This window comes from Pocillopora damicornis, chromosome 13 (assembly GCF_964200805.1).
Source record: "Pocillopora damicornis chromosome 13, jaPocDami1.2, whole genome shotgun sequence".
NCBI lineage: Eukaryota > Metazoa > Cnidaria > Anthozoa > Scleractinia > Pocilloporidae > Pocillopora > Pocillopora damicornis.
This window is the reverse complement of record NC_142682.1, coordinates 8,866,153-8,887,321: the sequence shown is the minus strand read 5'-3', so window position 1 is coordinate 8,887,321 and position 21,169 is coordinate 8,866,153. Positions and strand designations below refer to the sequence as shown.

Below are 21,169 nucleotides of genomic sequence, written 5' to 3'. Positions count from 1 at the left end.
CTTTTTAAATGAAACGTGATTGGACGATTTTTTTCCCCCGTGAATCATGATTTAATTTTTTTCCTCATTCGTGAATCGTGATTAAAGATTGTAAGATCTTTCCGCGTCGAAGTGAACTTGTTTTACTCAAATGTGACTTGTAAATGAAGATCTGAATTACACGGGATCCGGGAACCATTTTGTTTTGCGTGACGAATTCGCGGCTTTATAATGGTTTTGAAAATGTAAGAATTTACAAGCGTTTTGACAGGATATGAACTTCATATAGATCGATAAAAGTCATAAAATAGACTTAACCTATGGTCTTTGAACAAATAAGATGAGACATCATGTCACCATTTGTCTCATAAGACTGGTCAAGACTAGACAAAGAAAAAATTAAATTTGTGAAGTTTGTGAATCCTGCTTGTTATTTTTAAGAAAAGTCTCAAATGATATCATCTGTGATGCGCAAAAGGGCCAAATATCTTAATGTGACTGAGTTTTACAAAATAGTATATGGGAACCCTCTTTCTGACCTTTTCACGAGGGAATTCTCGTTGAGTCTTGAACTCATTTAACAGAAACCAATATGAAAGATCTTTTTGTCTTTTTGTATTCGTGTTAGTACCCAGACACAAAGAGAAAGGAACCTCTATCTCATAAGGTTGGCAGCAAAACACTAATTTCATGACAAAGTACTGTCTTTCTACAGGGCCACATATAGAGCAGCTGTTAGCTTGCTGTGAAACTCACATGATTGAGTAGACATAAAATATTGATTGAATGTTTTTTTTTTTTAATAGAAATAGCTCTTTTAAAGACATAAAAGAACCAAAGGGTAAAAACTGTAATTTAAGTTTGCTGTTTTGAAGTTTGCCATTGTTTCTATTGAAAACTTCACTATCTATGGATTCATAGCTCTGATTGCTCAGTTCACAATTGACCTGTCAATCAAATTAATGATCTGCCAATAACTGCCAGTTCTATCTTTAGATGACAAAAATATTTGGGTATACAGCCATATGTTTTGAAAACTATTATTTTCCCTGTAATTCACAGGTAATTCATTTAAGTTTGCATGGAACTGTACAGCAACTGGATTTGGCACCCTTGCATACACTAAAGGTACCATTTCTGTAGATAAATGAATTGTGAGTTTTTGTATCAATCAACTGACAAATTAATTTTCTAATGCAAGCACATAGTCTACTTATCCTTAAACCTCTACATTATGTAATTTGGTATATGTTAATTTTTAAGAAGGCAGATAATGAAAAATTGGACAATACTGTATGTGCTATTCTTTTGGCTAATATTTTTAAAGCAGTCAAGTAAAGCCTAGTGCCCAGACAATTTGAGAAAATCCAATAAAATTAAACCAACTAGAAAGAAATAGAAAAGGGATCCTAGTAACAACTGGATGGTAACTGATGAGCTTTTACTACTGTTTTAATGTAAATGATATGTCAAAATTTGAAAGCATAATTCGATTACCCTTTGTGGTGATTCAAACTGGGTCCAATATAAAGCCACCTTGCAGAGTCATGCAAAGGGGTCCATACCAGTATTTGTCACTGAAACAGGATTAGTCAGGAGCATCGCGCATGGCCATTAAGTCACATATTCACATTATTTTCACATTGATTGATGTTTGCAAGGGAAAAAACAGGCCTTATATACAGACAAGCACATCAGTAGGTAACATGGAAAATTCTAGGGTAACATAATGTGGAAATTGTGTAGATTAATCATAACTAAAATGTTTTAGATATTGAATTATTTGAAAATTTTCCTTCCATTTCATTTCAAATAAAACGTATCTTTTTCAGTAGAGTTGACATTTTATATATCATATACTACAGTTTACTATGTGTATAAAAATACCTTCAATGAATGACATCTGAATCACATAAAATTTAATTGTTTTGAAGTTTTTTTTTTGGTATGCGTGTGTTTCAGTTGTCATGATGATATTGACTTTTCTTATGTATTAATCATGATGTATTTAAGTCTATAATGATATGCAAATGGTTTGAATTCAATTTAACAGCTGATTGAAAATGATTAAGAATGGCCCTCAAAGCACTTTATTAATAAAAAAAGCCTTACCATAACAGGAGGGAAATCTATGTTGCTAATTTTATTTCTGAAAATGATTTGAAATAGCCATAAAACCTTTATTGAAGTGGATAAACTCCTCACCATTATGCACTAGCTAGACAATCTATTTTCTGTAAAGCCAAGTTCTACAGTCAGATTAAATATAAATAAATGAATAGGTTGAAGTTAGTCATAATGAATAAAGTTTTGTGACCCGGACCAGGCCTAGCACAGCTAGGAACTCATCCTTAGTGATAAGGTTTCCTTTACTCATCAAAATATCAACATCTCTGGTATTAACTACCTCACTTGTATGAGGCTCAGCTCTCTTTCTTTTTCTTCTACAAATTCTTCTTTTTATGGAGTAATCCTTTGCTTCAGTGAAGACATTGCTTCTTGTTGCAATCATTTTCCTATTTCTGGCAATCACAGAACATTTTTTCTGCTTGTCGTTGTTTGCATCGGGCCATGACTTCTCAATATCTTCCTTGTGCTTGCAAAGGAGAGCTTTCAGACTCTTTATTCGCTCCTCTCTTGTCTGGGTTTTGGTATCACTCAGTTTACCCTCTTCAACTATTCCCTCAGTTAACTTGGTTCCCTCCAGTATATTGCTTTCCTCTTTCTGAGTCTGTGTGTTGTGTTCCCAGCTATGTATGCAGGTGTCTTGTTCATAATGTAACTCATAATTGCATCCATACAATGTCTGCATAAGCCAGTCATCTTCATTTTCCCTATAGGATAAGACCAGAAGAATTGTTTAAAGTCGTAGATGGAGACTGGACGTGAGCTAGAAAAATTGGAATTAGCACTTGAATTGCTGATAGTGAACTTTTGTGGTCTGCTGGTGGGTTAACTTAAGAACAAGAGCCTCTACAATAAAACGCATGTTCGTTTTAATAAAAAAGGACTGTTAACATACAGGTGCCCAAATAAAATCGCAAACGCTGTGTGAGGAGGTGGGAGGGAGCAAAAGGTCTCCAACCTGTTGCTCCTCGCTTTGTTCCTTGTGACCAACTCGCACGAAGACATCTAAGTGACTTGTGTTACACACGGACGTTCAAATTCTGAAAATAACCCAAAAAGGTGATATTTTCTTCCTCTATACAGTTATTTGAACATACCTGCTGCTATCTTCACGCATATCTGTGTCATATGCGTAAGGCTCATCTGAGTGTTGATGTTTCACGTTATTACCTGAGACACAACTTTCCGATTTCCGAAGCCTTTGTTTCTGCTGTAGTTTTCCCATCTCTTCTCTACGTCGCTTTGCCATGTTTTGCCATTAAAAGCTATAAGGCTAACAGCAACACAAATTGCAGTTTCTTAAACATGCCTTTTTATTGAAGTTCAAGTTCAGCGCGCAATTGTAAATGCGTTAGTATAACGGTTCAACTATCGCGCGGAAAGTCGTCAGATTTGTGCGAGCTTTTGGATTTGATTTGCGCGCTATTTTAGCCTGTTCATAGTAGGATGTCTGTTCACACAAAGTTGGTGGCAGTCTTTCCTCTTTCTCACCTCGTCCTTGTGCGGATGTTTGTACACATCTGGATTGACTCGGAATATAATAACCTGGCTCCCGCTGTATCCATACTGGAGCCAATAGGTGATGAGTTTGTTGCATTTTCAAACAAGCTAATTTCTTCTATTCATCCATTAAATGATAGTCAATGGCTTAAACGTTAAGCAGTAGCGATGAAGGCAGTGGTCTTGCAGCTGGATGCTCTGAGATGAAATCCCTCAGACAACAATTACATCAACACAATTGTGGAAACTTGTCTGTTTTTTTCCTTTTTTTAGCGTGTGAGAAGTCGGAAGTTGTTTTTTTCGTAATTTTCAACGTTAACAGTCCCGCTATTGCACTAGGTTTCATAATATTAATAAAATCTAGTCATTGTCCAACTGCACAAAGTAGAGTATAAATAACACGCGAATTGAGTACAAATATCCTGCGATATTGTACGGTTATTTGGACAGTTGCTTACACTTGCCTTCTCTGTGCCGTATTTAACAACTGTTTCATTGTTCTTAGTTCACAGCCTTCAGCTCCTCCAGCAATTCTTGCGAAGCGTCGTCGCCATGTGATTGAGTCGGATGATAGAAATGAAATATAGTTTTGGAAATTCTTTTTCATGTACTTTGAGCTCATCCATGTCTTTGAGAGCTTGTCTCCCTGTAGTTTTAAAGCTTTCTTACTGGCGATAAATGATTCATCACTGTTCATTGATAGAAAAACACTTCGGTACTTGTAGTAGTTTCAAATGTGTAGCATTTGAAATAACGATCGAAAATAAAAGTCAATCTTGAATCGTTCTGAAACCTTTAAGTGACAAGTTGACGTCTCACGAGCCAATTCGACGCGAGCATTGCGCAAGACCTGTCACAAACCACTGCTTCACTTTTCCCGCTTTTGAAGAAGTGCATAAAAACTGAAGCAGTTGGATAATAAATAACTTATTAGACGTTTTGGTGTGTACTATCTCTGAGCATGTTTGCTCGTTGTTTGTATTTGGACTCGCCCTGCGGGCTCGTCAAAATACAGCAGAACTCGTAAAGATACTCTGGGATACTACTACACACAAAAACGTCTTATAAGATATATTTACTTAAAAGCCCCCACCAGGTTTGTTTTGACTTCCCTAAAATTGATTTGAAAAAAATGCCAGTTAGCTATAACAAACTTTTGCCATTTCCTCTGGAATAAAAGTTCACCTTCAGAACGGTATAGCCTCTTTGAAACACTCATAATTTGACGTTATATGTCTCTGAATCATACCAGGTCTGCGACTTTCTCTTATAATATGAAACTGCATTGAGCATATCTTGCGATTTCACCAAATATAATAATAACAATAATAATAATGATGATAACAATGGTTTATTTAACAGATCCACGGGATGGCTCTTCTCTGTTTAATTACAGCATTTGCAATTATAGATAATTTACAATGTTAATAATAATAATAATAATAATAAATGATCATTCGATGAAATCACAAGCATTATAACTGATTTATAAGTGACTTTCACGTGAAACTGTTGTAGAAAATAAACCTTGTTGTGGTTGTGAAAAGGTGTAGTTGCTATTGCAATACTTCGCGTTACCAAGGCCGCTACCCCACCGTATCCTACTGGGTACGGTGAGGTTCTTAGAATTTTCTCGTTCTTGCCCTAAGTAGAATACCGACAATGTGGAAAGTGGTTTTCAAGGAATTGTTTAATTTGATTACATTGCCCATTGGTACAAATGGAGTTAAAGTATTGAGGAGTTGCGAAAAGCCGTGACAACACACGTGAAGGAATATCGTATTTAGCTGTTGACACATCACTCGCCTTTCGTGCCTCACGGTCTGCTTGATGAATGAACAGCAAAGCCCTCACCATTCTCAATCCAAGGTCGTTTGTCGGAATTTTTTATCGGATTATGGCTGCTACAACACTGAAAAATCCGTATCGCTTACGTTCAAACTTTCCTAGAAGGAGAAGAAAAACAAAAGACGGAAAGAAAAACCGAAAGTTACGTATTCAGTGGCTTTGGTAATAGTATTTCCCACGGCTGAGAACGAAAATCGACAACTGGAAGATTTGCCATAGGCCGATTTTGACCATGTATCTGAAAGATTTTCTGTCGGTAAAGACCAAGTATTTCGATATACTTGGTATTTAACTCGATAACTCACGAGTGAGCTATCGAGTAACCAATCAAGCCGAAAAAATTTGGACTTGACACGGTACGGGCGTTCGTACAAGGTGCTACTTTTAACATGCGTGGTCAACTGTGCCGCGGGCACGCCAACGCCACTAAGACGTGCGGGAAAAAAAAATGCGAGCTCCGCTTTTAGGCTTAGCTAAATCTATATTATTGCTTGATTCAAATAGAGGGGGAAAACATTTCACTACTACTAACAATTCGAACGTAAAAATAAATCACGGCAAATGACTTGAACTAAAAAGATATATTTCCTGCACAATAATAACGTTACTACAGTTTTAAAGAAATTTCTCTGATGAAATACTCAAACAAACGCGCAAACCTTGAACTACCAATAGAGCAAAACATTGACGGATCGAAATTTGACAGAAAAGCCAGTGAAGGATTAATACGAATGAAACTATAGAGCACTTTGTTTTTTATTCCTTAACAAAGTGACGGACACAGCTGGGAGGCTAAATGTGGAATTTGTTTCATCTCGAAATGTCAGTCATAACCGTGAGAGACCAAAAAAAGCTTGGTTTTCAACAAACAAATACATCAACCTGGTACGTAACTTGCTGGTTTAAAATTTTTACGTTAAGCTGATGAATGGATGAAAAATTCGAACGTGACTTCAGAACAGTTCATTCGTTCATTTTCAACCGGAAAATGCTACTCGGTGCATCAGATTCTTACAAATACGGGGATGAATCAAGGGAATTTTTTGGGTTGAATTTAATCATATCCCATGTCCCTCCCTTATAGAAAAAGCCCTAACAAGGCCCGCGATAAGTTTCACCAAAGTATGATTGACGCGCGTCAAATCCTAAGTACGCCGTGAGCGTTATATTGGCTTCCGAAAAAACAGGACTTTGAGTCGTCAAAAGCTCAAAATATTTGTTCAATATCCATAGTTATAGATAATGCAAATCTACATGAATCGAACACTTCAAGCATACAACGGATTTCTGAAAGGAACAGTGATGTAACGTTCTACATATTCAAAATGCCCTAAATCTGCAGGGCACAACGTGTTTCTTCTTAGAAAGTGCGAACGGCTAACTTTGTTCAATGTCAACGTTGAATAAATGAATGAATTTATGAATACTCTTAACGAGCAGTATCCAATTTTTGGTATTTGCGGCGTTTTCATGGAATCACTCGACTGAACAAGACTTATGACAGCTGGAAATTGAGCCAATGTTCTTGATGCGAAGAAAGAAGGATGTGCATGGCATTGCTTGGGAGCTGAGCCTGCTCAGCAGAGCTATTGGAGAAAGACAAGCGGCATATAGAGGAAGACGAACAAGACAAAGATAAATTGAGTTTGCTTTTTGAAAGCTTGAAATACTTTCCGGTACGTACCCGCCGCTATTTTACATGCGGACATCTTTAAAGAACTTTCCAAGGAGCTTGTCGAGAGTAGCAGCAGGTATGTTCATTTCATTAAAACTGCTATCGAAGTCTGCCGTTCGTAAAACCCTTCAAACTTTATCCACTCGTATTTCGTCTTTTTCACTGTGTTTGACAAGCTTTCGGCGGCGATGAAATCATCTAATTCTCGACTCGAGTTGTCTTCGTCCCATAACTCGATATTTATACGCTAAGCATTAACCAATTCTTTAGTAAACATCGAGTATGCTTGCTTTCGGTAGGCTCCGGGCCAAAGTCTCATAATAAACTCAAAGAAAAATTACCGAAAAAAAGAAAGATGTCACATCTTTAAATAGAACACTAATTTACAGGCACTTCAGTTGGCTGATTTCCGACAGTTTCTTCAAAGAAAGCCCATTTGATGGTTGGAATTACTTAATGCAGCTATAGTATTGCAGAAAAGCTTTTTTACTTTTTTTTCTGTTCGGGCACTTGAAATGGACATCTTACATAAATTGGTACCAGATTCATCACAACTGAGGCAGTGCCAAACGAACCTCGATCAATTTCATCATGTTTTAATGAAAGAGCTTAAATCAGCTACGTAGATTTTCTCAAAGACCAGAACGTAGGCCTACGCTCTGCTTCGATTTTGCAGCCATAGACGAAAAAAAAAATCGAGGTTGCGTCATATCAAGAATTAGCTGTACTTATAAACTTTTCCCTATGACTCTGCCTTGTTACATAATTATAGATCACATCGTACGTCAATGGTGTTTTGATGTCATCTATGATGTGCAGGCGAATTGTCTTTAATTTGTCAAATTCGTAGCTTGGGCCATTACTAAAGTTCAACATTCTCTACCCTATCGTGGTGATGCAAGATAAATACAAATCTACCGTAGTTGATTTTTGAAACGTACAGGGAACAATGGTATGAAATTCTCCTCCCCAAGACAGCCATTTCTTCTAGAGGCTTTTTTCCGATGAACGCGGCGGTTATGAGGCTCTGGGGAAAAAGTCATACCGCTTCAGATGGCGAGTTAAATACCTGGTTGATTATCAACTGAAGTAGATAAATGAAGATAAATCACCTTGGCGAATCTCGAAAAGTGACACAGGCACGAAAGGCCCTAATCAAGGACTAACACCTCAAACGTCAGCTTTTCAAAATTCGCTCCACGGTTTGTTAATTTTAAGTATCACTCTCCTTCTAGCCGAGCTGCACAAACTGATTACTTACTGCACAGTGTGAACCGATCAAATGTTAGCCTCGACTCCGCAAATAACAATTCTCCATCCTAAGACTGTCAAAATAGCACCAAGAAACGAAACCTCTTTAAGCTGCGTGGTTGCTTTATCTCCAGTAGTGTAACTCAATCGGAATGGGAAAGGTACTGCGCGAAAAGTTTGTGTCTAGGAATGTGCTGTTCGTTTGTAGATCATTTTCAAAAATTATTGCCAAGATATGTCAATTTAAAATTACTTATTTCTCTTCACACCCGAATCTTGATATGGTTTCTAGGGGATGTTCCAAATGAAGATTTATCATGGCGTCCATCTAACGCGTTTATGAAAACAGTTGTGTCTACGCATGATTGCAATTGAATGTGGCTCTTCATGCGAAACCGTACCGAATTGTTTATACATTCACTTATAATGAAGTTGATTATCATAATAAATGTCAAATGATATAGATACTTGTCTTTTAATGCCATTGAATTTTATTGCTTATGCTAAAGAGCAGTTAAAGGTGTACTCTAAAAACAGTGTATCCGACTCGGGTGCACTGTTTTGAGACTGCACTGAAAAAAAGGGGAAAAAAACTGAAAAGGAACCCCCACCCCCATACAAGGCAAACCGAAAAATAAAACAACAAAAAAAGGGGTTTTACAGGCGCTAAAGGTGAGACAAGCCCTGAACGACAAACCTCCCTCCCAGAGAGATTTTTCTTCCGTCGTTTGACTTACCAGAAAAGGCATCAGAAAGAAGAGTGCTACAACAGTTGTGAGAGAGCGGATTGTTTTTTTTTTTACAACTTTCTAAATGAATGGAGTAGGGTTACAATAGTAGATACTCTTACTACTCCAAGTATTCTAATACAATGATTTCAGTACTATATGGGCGATTCTTTTGAAGGTACTCTTCTTAATTTTGGTATCTCTTAAACTCACTTTTGTTTCATAAAGTCATTGAAGGAACGAAGTCTTGGTCGAAAGCTCCTTTTTTTACCGCAATATGTACTCTGACAGTTGTCTTTCGCATCGATGCACTGAGAGCAAATGGTCGGATTTTGGCACGCATCAAAACACATGGTGAAAGTAGTGGTGCAGTCTAAACAATCATCCGCTGATGATAAGGTAGCAGCCGCCACTAAAAACGCCATCACCAAAAGAATTGTTTCGGATTTCATCTGAAATATAATGGATACATGAATTGGATTATTATCACTTGGATGTGTAGCTTTTCATTACTTGTCCCTCGAGAAATATGTCTTTTAGTCCCTATATCCAAAATCTATCTATTTGATGTCTTAATGAATAAGAAAAACCTTCCAGGTAAGAATAAAACCCTTATTGGCATCAGATGTATAAGGAAAGAAATGATTTTTAGCAGGAAAAACTGTTTTTTTTTCAATCAAGCAGTTTCAAGTGATTTTTCTTTCTCATTGTATTTTATCAATATCACACTTAGCAGCGCCGAATGGGAAAAATACCAATGTGTGATACAACTTGTATCCTCAATTAGGCTTCGTACGATCCTGTACCAAAAGGTCAGGTCAGTGGTGAAAAACCGATTAGAAATTGACTTGGCAAGTACTAAGCTCTGGTCAATAAGACAAGTATTTCCTCAACAGAACAAGAATCTACTAACAAATCGAACGTAAAAATAAATCGCGGCAAATGACTTGAACTAAAAAGAAATATTTCCTGCGCAGTGATAACGTTACTACAGTTTTAAACAAAAATTTCTCTGATAAAATACTCAAACAAACGCGCAAACCTTGAACTACCAATAGAGCAAAAAATTGACGGATCGAAATTTGACAGAAAAGCTAGTGAAGGATTAATACGAATGAAACTATAGAGCACTTTGTTTTTTATTTCTTAACAAAGTGACGGACACAGCTGGGAGGCTAAATGTGGAATTTGTTTCATCTCGAAATGTCAGTCATAACCGTGAGAGACCAATAAAAGCTTGGTTTTCAACAAACAAATAAATCAACCTGGTACGTAACTTGCTGGTTTTAAAATTTTTACGTCAAGCTGATGATTGGATTTAAAATTCGAACGTGACTTCAAAACAGTTCGATCGTTAATTTTCAATCGGAAAATGCTGCTCGGTACATCAGATTCTTACAAATACGGGGATGAATCAAGAGATTGCTTGGTTGAATTTAATCACTAAAGCTCATAATCCTGAAAAATGTCATCCCATATCCCTCTCTTGTAAAAAAAGCCCTAACAGGGCCCGCGATAAGTTTCACCAAAGCGTAAAAGAACAATAAGATTCAGTTGGTAGAATCTGCTGTTGAATTTTGCCGGAGGAAAAAATTTCCTATTTGCGCAACTGATGACTTTTCTCTCATGAAGTGGGTACTTGTTTATATTGTAGACTGTGTTGAAAAGCAAGTAAAAGCTCGTCAGTCATTTTTTAATACACATGCAATTTGGAGGAATTAAAAAGAACTACATCGATCTTCTTTAAACAGATGAAATATTTTGAAATATTTAGAACTTAAAAGTAATTTTGGTGTGGAACAAGAATGAAAGCCGACCTCAGTGGATATCAAGATCCAAAATGTATTAATGAAGGTCACTTTTCATGTTCCAGTAAGAGAACGCTTGAAAATTATGTCCACTTTCTCCTTGTATATTTTAACCGGAAAGACTGAGAAAAACGCCTATAGCAGCCCACAAGTTAAAGCAAGGACCAATTCGAATATGGATGGTCTACTTTAAAACAGACTTTCGTGAGTGCTGATAGGTATTGATTAGCAAAACCACGAGGAAGATCCAATTAAAGGTCTCAAATGATTTATATGAACATTTTCCTCGCATCATTGTTTTTAAGGAAAGAAAGATAGAGAGAGAGAGAGGAAGATTGGGAGCGAGAAACCATCATTTTACCTAAAGCCAGTTTTAAAACAGCTTACCATGCGAACTGCAAAACTGATGTTGAAGTTGTACTCAATTGTTTATTTGAATATGTTCAAAGACTCTAGCCCGAGGCTTTGTTAAAATCTAATATGCACTGTACGACATTTATATAAAAGTAAGTAAGATTGAAACGCATTCGAGGAAATTTCTGTTTAAATTGACGTGAAAGACGCGTGGAGCCACATTCGGTTCTGTATACGATTAAAAGATACAAAAACAAATCGGGGTTTTAGGAATAACTTGTGGATACGGACAGTCATTTTCAGTGCTATCGTTCAATATCAATGTGTTTTCTGAAATGAGTCACGAACAGCTCATGTCATAGACGCAAATACAATTCAAATTTTACTTACCTTTAATGACGAGAAAATTCGAGGTCTTAATTGTACAGTACTGTAGCTCTTGTGCCTGCAAGGAGAAGAAAATAGAAAGTTCTGCTTAGTGGTTAGCTAATAAATCAACGATATGAGATGAACATCAGAAAGCACAACTTATAAAGGAGCTCTCTGCTGCAATTACCTCTCACTCGGTGACTGATTTTAGGGCGTCTTACATCCTTGCACGCCAGGTTTTATAGAAAATTTCCTATTCAAAGTGAGTTCATAATTGCTCCTTTGAACAAAAGCGCCGAGAAATAATTAATAGAAAATCGACACTGGCCATTCAACGGGCGACATTTGCATACAAAAATGACGGAAGTTAAAGTTCTTGAGCAAGGATAAGAAAGGAACTTAATAGATTTAATAATCATAGATTCCGGTTATCAGCAAAGAAAATGACATTTATAGAAGGCAGCTTAGAGTTTACACTTCAGTTTGGCCAAAGAAACTTTTATGAGAATTATTATGTCTTGAGGTAAAGCTTTTCTATATTTTAATAGAGCTGACATATTTGCGTGATTTATATCTTCTGTGGTAGACAGTTGTTAATGTCGTGAATGAAGCTTAGCAGTATGGAAGTTCTTGTCTAAAGTATCGGAAGTTTAGGTCACCTGACAACGTACTTTAGCTAAAAGCACACTTCTAAAGAGGAAACACAATATGGTTTCTCTTCTAGTAAAGTCGATAACTGTATATGATAAAGTTGAAGTTACGTTATCACGCCCTTTCTCGTCTGGAAGGTTCACCACTGATTTAAACTGCGAAATTAAAACACTAAAATAGCCATTTCTTGTGATTAATTGAGTTCCATGTTGTACTCTTGGGTCTTAAAATTTTAATTGACCATTTTTAACCCAGCTGGAAGACTACTTTTACCGCTGAAAGGAAATTTTTTAATTCGTATCAGAGTCACGTAACCATTTTGTAGCGCGGACGTCGGGTACAAGTGGCTGCCAGTAAGAGTGTAAATGACGACTAATTGCTCGCATTTCTCTGTTGTTGTTTTTATGTCAAAATGTATTCTAAGGAGAGGTACATCTCTCTTTAATCAGGGAAATTCCTTACTGATGTATTCGTCATGAGGCACTCGATGTTTTCATTTAACTGCCCGGTCCAAAGATCTGACAATTGTCTGACAATCTACAGATAAGATCAGGGTTTGAGATAGAAATGAACGTAAAGTAAACGCCGTTTCTCATCTTCGTTACTCATTAGGCCCCCAAGATATCTATAATTAAGAATGAGAAATATATTTAGATCAGGAAAGTGGGAAGTGCCTTTTTCTAAATATACACCTGTAATTTTTCTCACGTTTAGCTCAGCTGCTTTGATTATTTAGAGACAACGACTACATTCATTGTAAGGGAAAATAATGTCTCATTCGATCCAGTTCTAATTAAATTAACTGTGTTTTGTTTAACTGGCGTAAGGAATAGTGATCTCTCCACTTAATTTCTTGTTGAAGTAAACAACAAACCTGAAAGGATAATTTTGGTTACTCGCGTTTTAGCGTGACTGAGCAGTAGGACTGATCGGCACCCGAAAGACAATTGAACACCTTTTTTAGGCATTTTTCCAATACCAAGCAGCTCCTGCGGGCATGTGAAGCCATACTTAACACATGCATACCTTTTTATTGACCGAGAAATAAAAATAAGTATGAGTAAGAGGAAAACGTACTCACGATCTATAAAAACAGTAATCTCAGATCCAGATTTTGATATAAGTTTTCAAACAAATAAATCACGTCTCTCTCTCGGCCATAGGCCGTTCAGTACTTACTGCAATTACTTGGCTAAAGGCACGAACACTTTCTTGATAGCTCTTACTATCTGCTAAAATTGTACAAGCAACTCCTCCGTACCGTTATCGCGAAATATATCTATGAAAGGCCCCCCTTGTTAGCAAAATCTTCGAGTATCTGAGTCACATGTTTGCGAGATTTTGTTATCTTATAGGTTAGCAAACGCTAGGACATAAAGCTAAATTGATTAAGGCTATCGTATCAAAACACTGCCTCATTTTACATCAAGAACATATAATCTCTTGTTTTACATGTAAAAGGTTTTCTTTATGATCTTTAGCCTTCTGATTTTCACTCCTTTTTTTAGTCATGATGAAATGAAATTCTCGATAAGTTCTTAAAGGTTTCAAAACTGTGAATAGATATATTGAACAGTTGTCTTAAAAACCATGTATTTTACGTTTTAAGGTGAACATGAATTGTTATAAAAGATGTGTCTGGTTTTGAGCAATGTTTAGGGCTTGATTGATTAATGTAGAACTAGACCCAGTACTACAGAACAACTTGCGTTGAAACATTGCCAACAATGGAAATGATTAATAAGATATCAAGTTGGGCAAGTTTCCTTGGAAAAACACACCTTTATTTAGTCGGAGCGAATATGCTCGAATATGTTGACGATATGACTGAATTTACCTATAGCGATAGGGCTTAATTTTTCATTTTCTATCAATTCCTGTTGGCAGTTTCATCCAGTTAGGGTGTTGAAGTGATTTTTATTTTTTTAATTACCCGTTGTAATGAAATTTTCAGTGAGAAAACGAAACGACAGTAGCGGCCGATGAAACCTACCATGATGAAACTTTTACATATTTTGCCAAACATGAGTGACTTCCAGTTATAACATTCTTACTCATAAATCCTTTTATTGACCACGTCGAATGGAGTTGATTTTTTAAAATTTTTAAAAGTAATTATGGATTACCTCTCTGATAAATAGATAAATAGCAAAATAGGCGGAAGAGCCAAGCATCGGAGGAAAAAAATGTGAAACTGAGTGGTATTCAGCTCCGGGCAGAAATGAACATTTAGAATCGTCTTTACATGTTTCCTTAATTGCTACGTTTTGTACTTCAGTCCCATGCAGTCCTCGTTTTGCAATTTATCTTCAAATGGTTCCAGTATTCTCTTTTTTTGCAACGGTCGACTCATACTTTCATTAGAACAAACTAGTTTATTTAAACTTTTTTCCCAGTATCTGTCGAAAGAGAGTAAAATTTTTTTTAATTTTTTTTGTTTATGTCCAAGAAGGTTTTTCCAATCAGTGATGATGAAAATAAATACAATACCTGAATCTTTGGTAAAGGAATATTCGGTCGCAAGCAGGCGCAAAATTGTCAAAAAGGTGGAAAATCACACCGCTTCCATCCGTTCTGTTTATTTTCGAATAAATGAAATAGAGAAAGAACGTTTCAAAAGAAAAAAAGAAGCATTAGGCAAAACAAAGTGAATTTTTGTGGTCATCATTTAAGAAATAGTATTGAATTCATTATCAAAGATGTCTCGGGGACTGGCAAACAGGTAAAAAATAAGCTGATTGATGAGAAAATCCAGAATGATATATACATTTTTGTTGTTTTTATGCAACATGTATGCTTCAGAAAATTACAGATAAAAAAGACGGAGCATTTAATTTAACGCAATGGAACTTGGAACGCTATATTTTCTCTGAATATCTGAGAATTCTAAATACACTTCCTGTAAAATGTAGAATAGTACGCCAGTAGGTTTCACAGGCAACTCCTTCAACATTTTATTTAGTAGAGAAATAATGTGACATAAATTGAAGCAATGCTTAGAAAAGCTGGCTATCTAATCTGTCAGAGTTCCAAGTTAAAATCTTACGCAAATCGTAAGGTTCGTTACTTCTCAGGATTTTCCAAAACAAACGATATTTTTGAACATTGATGAAGATTTTAATTGAGAATACATGCTGTCTTGTTGTCTTGTAAATATATTGCAGCGCAGTTTCAGGCATTAATAACTTTATATGATGGTCCTTTTTTCCCTATTGCTAAATTAACTTTGCTCGTTTTGAATTTTCTGAAGCCAGTGGTGCACCGTTCTTGCAGTCTGAATTCATAAATATTCTAATATCAGAAGACCTGGAGAAAAGCAAGAAGCGTATTTTTTTTAATGAAGTAAACATTAAGTCGCTATTGACGTTAGCGGATGAAGTTGAATTTAAGATAAAAGAATGACGGAGATTTGTAAGACGAAATTTTGTCTGCAATTCTACGAAACTGTTAACAAAGAAAGTGAATGTTTTTCTCATTTCCCGTAAGAGCAGGTGAATCTTTTGTCTCCGTCTTTTCCTTGCATACATTTTACGATAACGAGCACTTTATGGCCATCGTTTGCGCAACATCTGAATGCAATTTGGCCAAATGAAATTCTTTTGAATCATTTAGGGCCACAGGGTATAAAATGCAGATTTGTTTTTCCCACACTAGAAATATATATGTAGAGGGAAATTTTAATGTCGGTTACAGCCACTAAGATGTTATCTCTCAGGAAAAATTCGTATATCTGGGCTGGATAAACAAAAAGTAATCAGATCTAGAGAAAAGAACGTTTTCTTTATAGTTTCCATGTCCAAAATTACTTTTGTGAAATTAGGCTGGCGTATAGTCAATCTTGCTCTCACAAACAATTTTTATTCACTTGCAAGCGGTAAATTATAAGAGTACATGAGGCGAGGAAAATTGAAATTTGTCAAAAGGCTGAAAACGACAAGAATTTGACAAATTTTTTTTGAGTCAAGAATCAGGATGAACGATTTAGCCCCAAAGTCATCATAATTCGCTTCAATATTAATTTTACCTGTTAGGATTCACTATCTTGTTATAGTCACTTGGTGTTATCGAGTAAACTTTCATCACCATTAGATGACCCTTAGATCGCCCTCAGAAGAATCTCCTTTGCTCTGATTATTTGACAAGCCTTTTCATTTGTTATACACATCAAGGCTTGCACTATGGCTAAAACTGTTTGCAAAAGGAATTATAAGTGCCGTCAATCCTACAATCCTACAGCAGTCCCTAGTTCACTCCAAAAAATACTGGAATTCATGTAATGTCATCTTTCTTTCTCGTCTGTATTCCATATTTCATACAAGGTGTTTGACATCAGTCAAAAAGGTTCAGTGAGACAATGAAGAAATGAAGAAATTGCTAGAGATCCATCATAAATATGAAACTATCGTCGTCATAGAAACAAAGACATTTCTTGTCTAGTGAGTAACAAATAAATTCGGAATATTCGAAAAATGGCGCATGTTTAAGATCGATACTAAAAGTAGAAAGCAACAGGAAAGTTGTCAAACGATAGAACCACTTGAGAAAAGAACGTGAGAGATGTTTTATCGCGAGATTTAAAGAAACATAACAAAGGCCTTAATCTTAAATGGATTTGTCCCCCTTTTCATCGAAAAAAAAAAGGCACAACCCATTAGGTTTTTTTTAATTATCAGACAACACCATCAAATCTAATATATTGCTTTTAATTTTTTAGGGAAAAAAATGTTAAATGCATTTTTATCTTCCGCCATCAACCTCACACCAGCATCCGTTTGCGTTCTCCCCGCATCAAGTTTGTTTCATAGTTGATGGCCAATAATAGTTTCAAGAATGATTCCTTGAAGCGGCGGCCGGATGCAGATGCAGCCAGTAAGACTAGACGTTGGTTCCATAGTGCTACTTGTCGAGCCGTAGATTGCACGTTTCCGGGTTAAGGCGGATTTCTTTAATGTCATGTAATAAACAAGAGGATTCAGTCTTAAAGCTGTGAAAAATGCGGTTGTTAACCAAAGCTTTATTAAATCCGTCGAATGACTAACTCTCTGCTTACCAACTAATCTGTTAAACTGGCTACGAGCTCTCTCACTTTTGTCATAATAACAGTACATTTCACGCAGCGTATCACTGAAATACGTCGCTGTATTGTCACTATGAGAACACCGTGAAAAGATACTGAGCTAACAAAATTCTGTAAGTCTTCAAGAAAAATCTGAGCTGATCTTTGACGCACACCAATTTTCCCCAACAACAAAGCTGCAAGGAGCAGTGTATGAGACGGGAGAATCACATACCTAATCATGGCATCTGCCACAGCCAGGTTAAACAGAATCATGGTAGAAAACGTCCATTTCTTTTAAACGACGTTTAATTCCACTAACCAGGATTTTTGCATTTTAGAAGATAGTTACAGCGCTGAGTAGCACATGAAAGGCGCAATTTAACCAGGCGAGGGAAAAGTTTAATGTTCTATGCTTGTGAAATTCCACAAGAGTGGCTGTCAGTTTACCATCACGATGAATTGAGACAGCCATCTAGATACCCAAACAACTAGATATTCTTCCCATTGTTTTATTGACCATCATTAATAAATTGAGTTATTCATGACACGTTTGTAGTCACGTGTCGAATACATGCATTATCATTCACGCATTGACGCCTCCAGAACAGTTGCATATTAAACATGCAATTTATTATGCTGTTTGGAGACAGGGCACGATCTTTACTGAAAAATTGTTGGTTTTTCTCTAAATTGGATTATGAGCGACATTTTTGAAGTACTCCACGTAATCGATGAACACTTAGACGGATAGAGACATCTTATCGACCCTAAATCTCTGAACAATTCAACAAGAACAAGTGCGTTCTAGGGAAGCTTACAAGATAGAAAATAACGATTTTATTCCTCATTAAAGCCCACACTAACTCATTTTGCATCAAATAAATTGCTTCTTTTCTTGTTAAAATGGCCGAACATAATACGCTGTGGGCGGTTTCCGATTTGTTCATGCTTTGAAGCCTCTTTTCTGGTCTCTACATGTAACTTCAGATGAAAATGTTGATAAGCAACTAAAAAGACATTCGGAAAAAATAAAAAAACAGGCACAACGAATGACGAAATCATAGCACCGTTTTCAACTTTTTTAATTCCTTTGAAGGAAAATCATTGAAAATTATCCGTGGTTTACGTAATGAGATGCTTTGAGAAACCTGTCAGGCCACCTGACAGTTTACTCCAGAAATGCATGCGTCCGATTATTATGTATGATTATTTCAATTGTTTTCATTATGCTTATTAATATCATCAATATCAACTCTTATAAATGGTTTAGTCAAGTCGCCCGAGAGTCATCTCGCCCGAAGTCATGTCGCCCGAAACCTAAGTCATGTTGCCCGAAATTTTTAGTTATGTCGCCCGAAATGAAAGTCAAGTCGCCCGATGAAACAAATACTAAAAAGATCAGAATTTCAGACTGTTAATAGGCGATAACGTTGAGAAATTTTTATCACTAAAGTGCTCTTTGTTTCCGACAACACCATGAAGATTCTTAAAGCGTTGTTCGTTCCTAACAACAAAGGGAAACGTTATTCGTTTCCAACAACAAAATGCAGTGTTGTTCGTTTAGTATGTAATCGTTTCTAACTCTCGGACGTTTCGTAAGCTTGAGAAACTTTTTTTTGGTTTCTAATAATACCACGAAGACTTTGACCACACAGAAATCGATCACATGCATGTTCGGAATTGAGATATGTTTGAGTAACGATTCTAAAAGCGGTGTTCGTTTCTAACAACAAAGGGAAGCGTTCTCCGTTTCAAACCAAAAAAAAAGCCATGAAGACTTTGACTACACAGAAAACGATCATATGGTCAGAAAGGCCATATGATCGACCGTTATCGTCGCACTGTAGGGCTTGTTGACGTGGTCTAACTTCATCATCACACACAATGCAAGGATGAATGCTCATTTTGATCAGTTCGTATTCGTATTGTAGCTAGCTTTACCCTCTTCATATATACTTTGATCGGATCAAAATATACATGCGACCGCCAGAGGAAACAGAGCACAACTACATAATTCTTACCTATTCTGATCCTAAGGGAAATGATGCTAGCAGACTTCTACTGTGAAAAAAGTCACAAGCATAAACAATAGACTGTTGTCTTAAAAATATCACACTTACCTTACGCAACGCAACAAGTTAATTTTATTTGTGTTACTCGCTTTACCTTTTATCGACTTGTCGAACGCGACAATCGACATTCGTTTACCAGGTGTTTTCATCTGTTAATGTTAGGAAAGTCACAAATAGACACAACAGAACTTTACTTGTATGTTACGCTGCATCCATGCATTTGTTGTTATAGCAACGAACAACTCTTCGCTCTGTTGTTAGAAACGAACAACGCTTTTAGAGTCGTTACTCAAACATATTTAAATTCTGACCATACAATTGATTTCTGTGTAGTCAAAGTCTTCATGGCATTTTAAGAAACAAGAAAGAGTTTCCTAAGCTTACGAAACGTCTGTGAGTAAGAAACCAGTGTATACCAAATGAACAAAGCTTCATTTTTTTGTTTGAAACGGAGAACGCTTCCCTTTGTTAGAAACGAACAACGCTTTTAGAATCGTTACTCAAACATATCTCAATTCCGAGCATACGATCGATTTCTACGTAGTCAAAGTCTTCATGGTATTGTTAGAAACCAAGAAAAAAATTTCTCAAGCTTACGAAACGTCCGAGAGTTAGAAACGATTACATACCAAACGAACAACGCTGCATTTTGTTGTTGGAAACGTACAACGTTTCCCTATGTTGTTAGGAACGAACAACACTTTAAGAATCTTCATGGTGTTGTCGAAAACAAAAAGCGCTTCAGTGATAAAAAATTTCTCAACGTTATTGCCTATTAACAGTCTGAAATTCTGATCTTTAAGTATTTGTTTCTTCGGGCGACTTGACTTTTTTTTTCGGGCGACATTATTAAAATTTCGGGCAACATGACTCAGGTTTCGGGCGACATGACTTCGGGCGAGATGACTCTCGAGCGACTTGACCGGTTACCCTTATAAATATTTTTATTATTTAATAAAACTACGCAGCAAGATGTCCTTCAAATACTGAACTACTTGTTCAGCGATTACATAGAGCTATTCCAAAATCCACTATTCCACAAGTCCGTTACAAATGTAGTCAAAGTTCACGGCTTTTCCGAAAATCTTTCGAGAGAGGGAAGCAAAATATATTTTAATTTAAAGCAGACGCAATTGGTATTAATCATTAGTCATTAATTTAGGGTGAAAGAACTGTTAAGCTGTGGATTTTTGAAGGTCAATAACCACTTTACCCAAAACTATGGTAATTTCTCCAAATGGAGCCTGATCCCTCATATATCACGCGAGTGGACATAATCTAAAAAGTTGCGACTGCAGTAAACATTTTCGTTTAAGCCATCTGTGAACATTTTAACCAATTCTTAGTAATTTTGAAAGGAATTTAAGTTAATGTAACCTGTTTGTCAATAATACTACCTCAGTTACAGATGTTACATCACAGTCTCGTGTGAGTGTTTTGCAATGTAGCCTCTCCTTGTCTCTTTAAGCAGACTGTACAGAGATTTTAAAACGTTAGTTCACTTCATTTGATGTTTCCAACACTTTGAGTTGTAAATTTCTATGACCATTTGTTGTCTTACTCGATCCCCATTGTCACAAGGATGTCACTATGCTCATTTCAAGTACTTGGGCGCTGCCATCGAGAAATTTCGATGTTCCCTGCGATTTTAATACCTTTGCATCTACTTTATGGACTCAAAATTTGACTTACTCGAAAGAGAGACATGAAAAAGAACGTTTAGGGGGATGGAAAAAAAAAAATAATAT

General features: G+C 36.4%; 1 protein-coding gene and 2 long non-coding RNA genes across 5 annotated transcripts; 2 read left to right on the top strand and 1 right to left on the bottom strand.

The window, feature by feature from the left end:
* Positions 1-37: 37 nt before the first annotated feature.
* LOC149035366 (uncharacterized) lies at positions 38-4,229 on the top strand. The gene is made up of 3 exons (XR_016182557.1): positions 38-224; positions 1,042-1,107; positions 4,112-4,229. It is a non-coding gene; the product is annotated as an uncharacterized LOC149035366 (long non-coding RNA).
* On the bottom strand, positions 310-4,117 carry LOC113668725 (uncharacterized). 3 transcript variants are annotated; one of them, XM_089192384.1, is made up of 2 exons: positions 3,002-3,325; positions 310-2,813 (listed from the first exon to the last, which is right to left on the bottom strand). In XM_089192384.1, the coding sequence occupies exons 1-2, from the start codon at positions 3,109-3,111 to the stop codon at positions 2,273-2,275; spliced, it is 651 nt and encodes a 216-aa protein (XP_089048510.1). In that variant the 5' UTR covers positions 3,112-3,325; the 3' UTR covers positions 310-2,272. The 3 variants fall into 3 exon arrangements, with proteins under 3 accessions (XP_089048510.1, XP_089048511.1, XP_027040482.2); XM_089192385.1 differs by having other exon boundaries at positions 3,065-3,325; XM_027184681.2 differs by having other exon boundaries at positions 678-2,813; positions 3,204-4,117.
* A 2,840-nt stretch (positions 4,230-7,069) lies between the features above and the next one.
* LOC149035365 (uncharacterized) lies at positions 7,070-17,325 on the top strand. The gene is made up of 2 exons (XR_016182556.1): positions 7,070-7,205; positions 17,005-17,325. It is a non-coding gene; the product is annotated as an uncharacterized LOC149035365 (long non-coding RNA).
* The last annotated feature ends 3,844 nt before the right edge of the window (positions 17,326-21,169 follow it).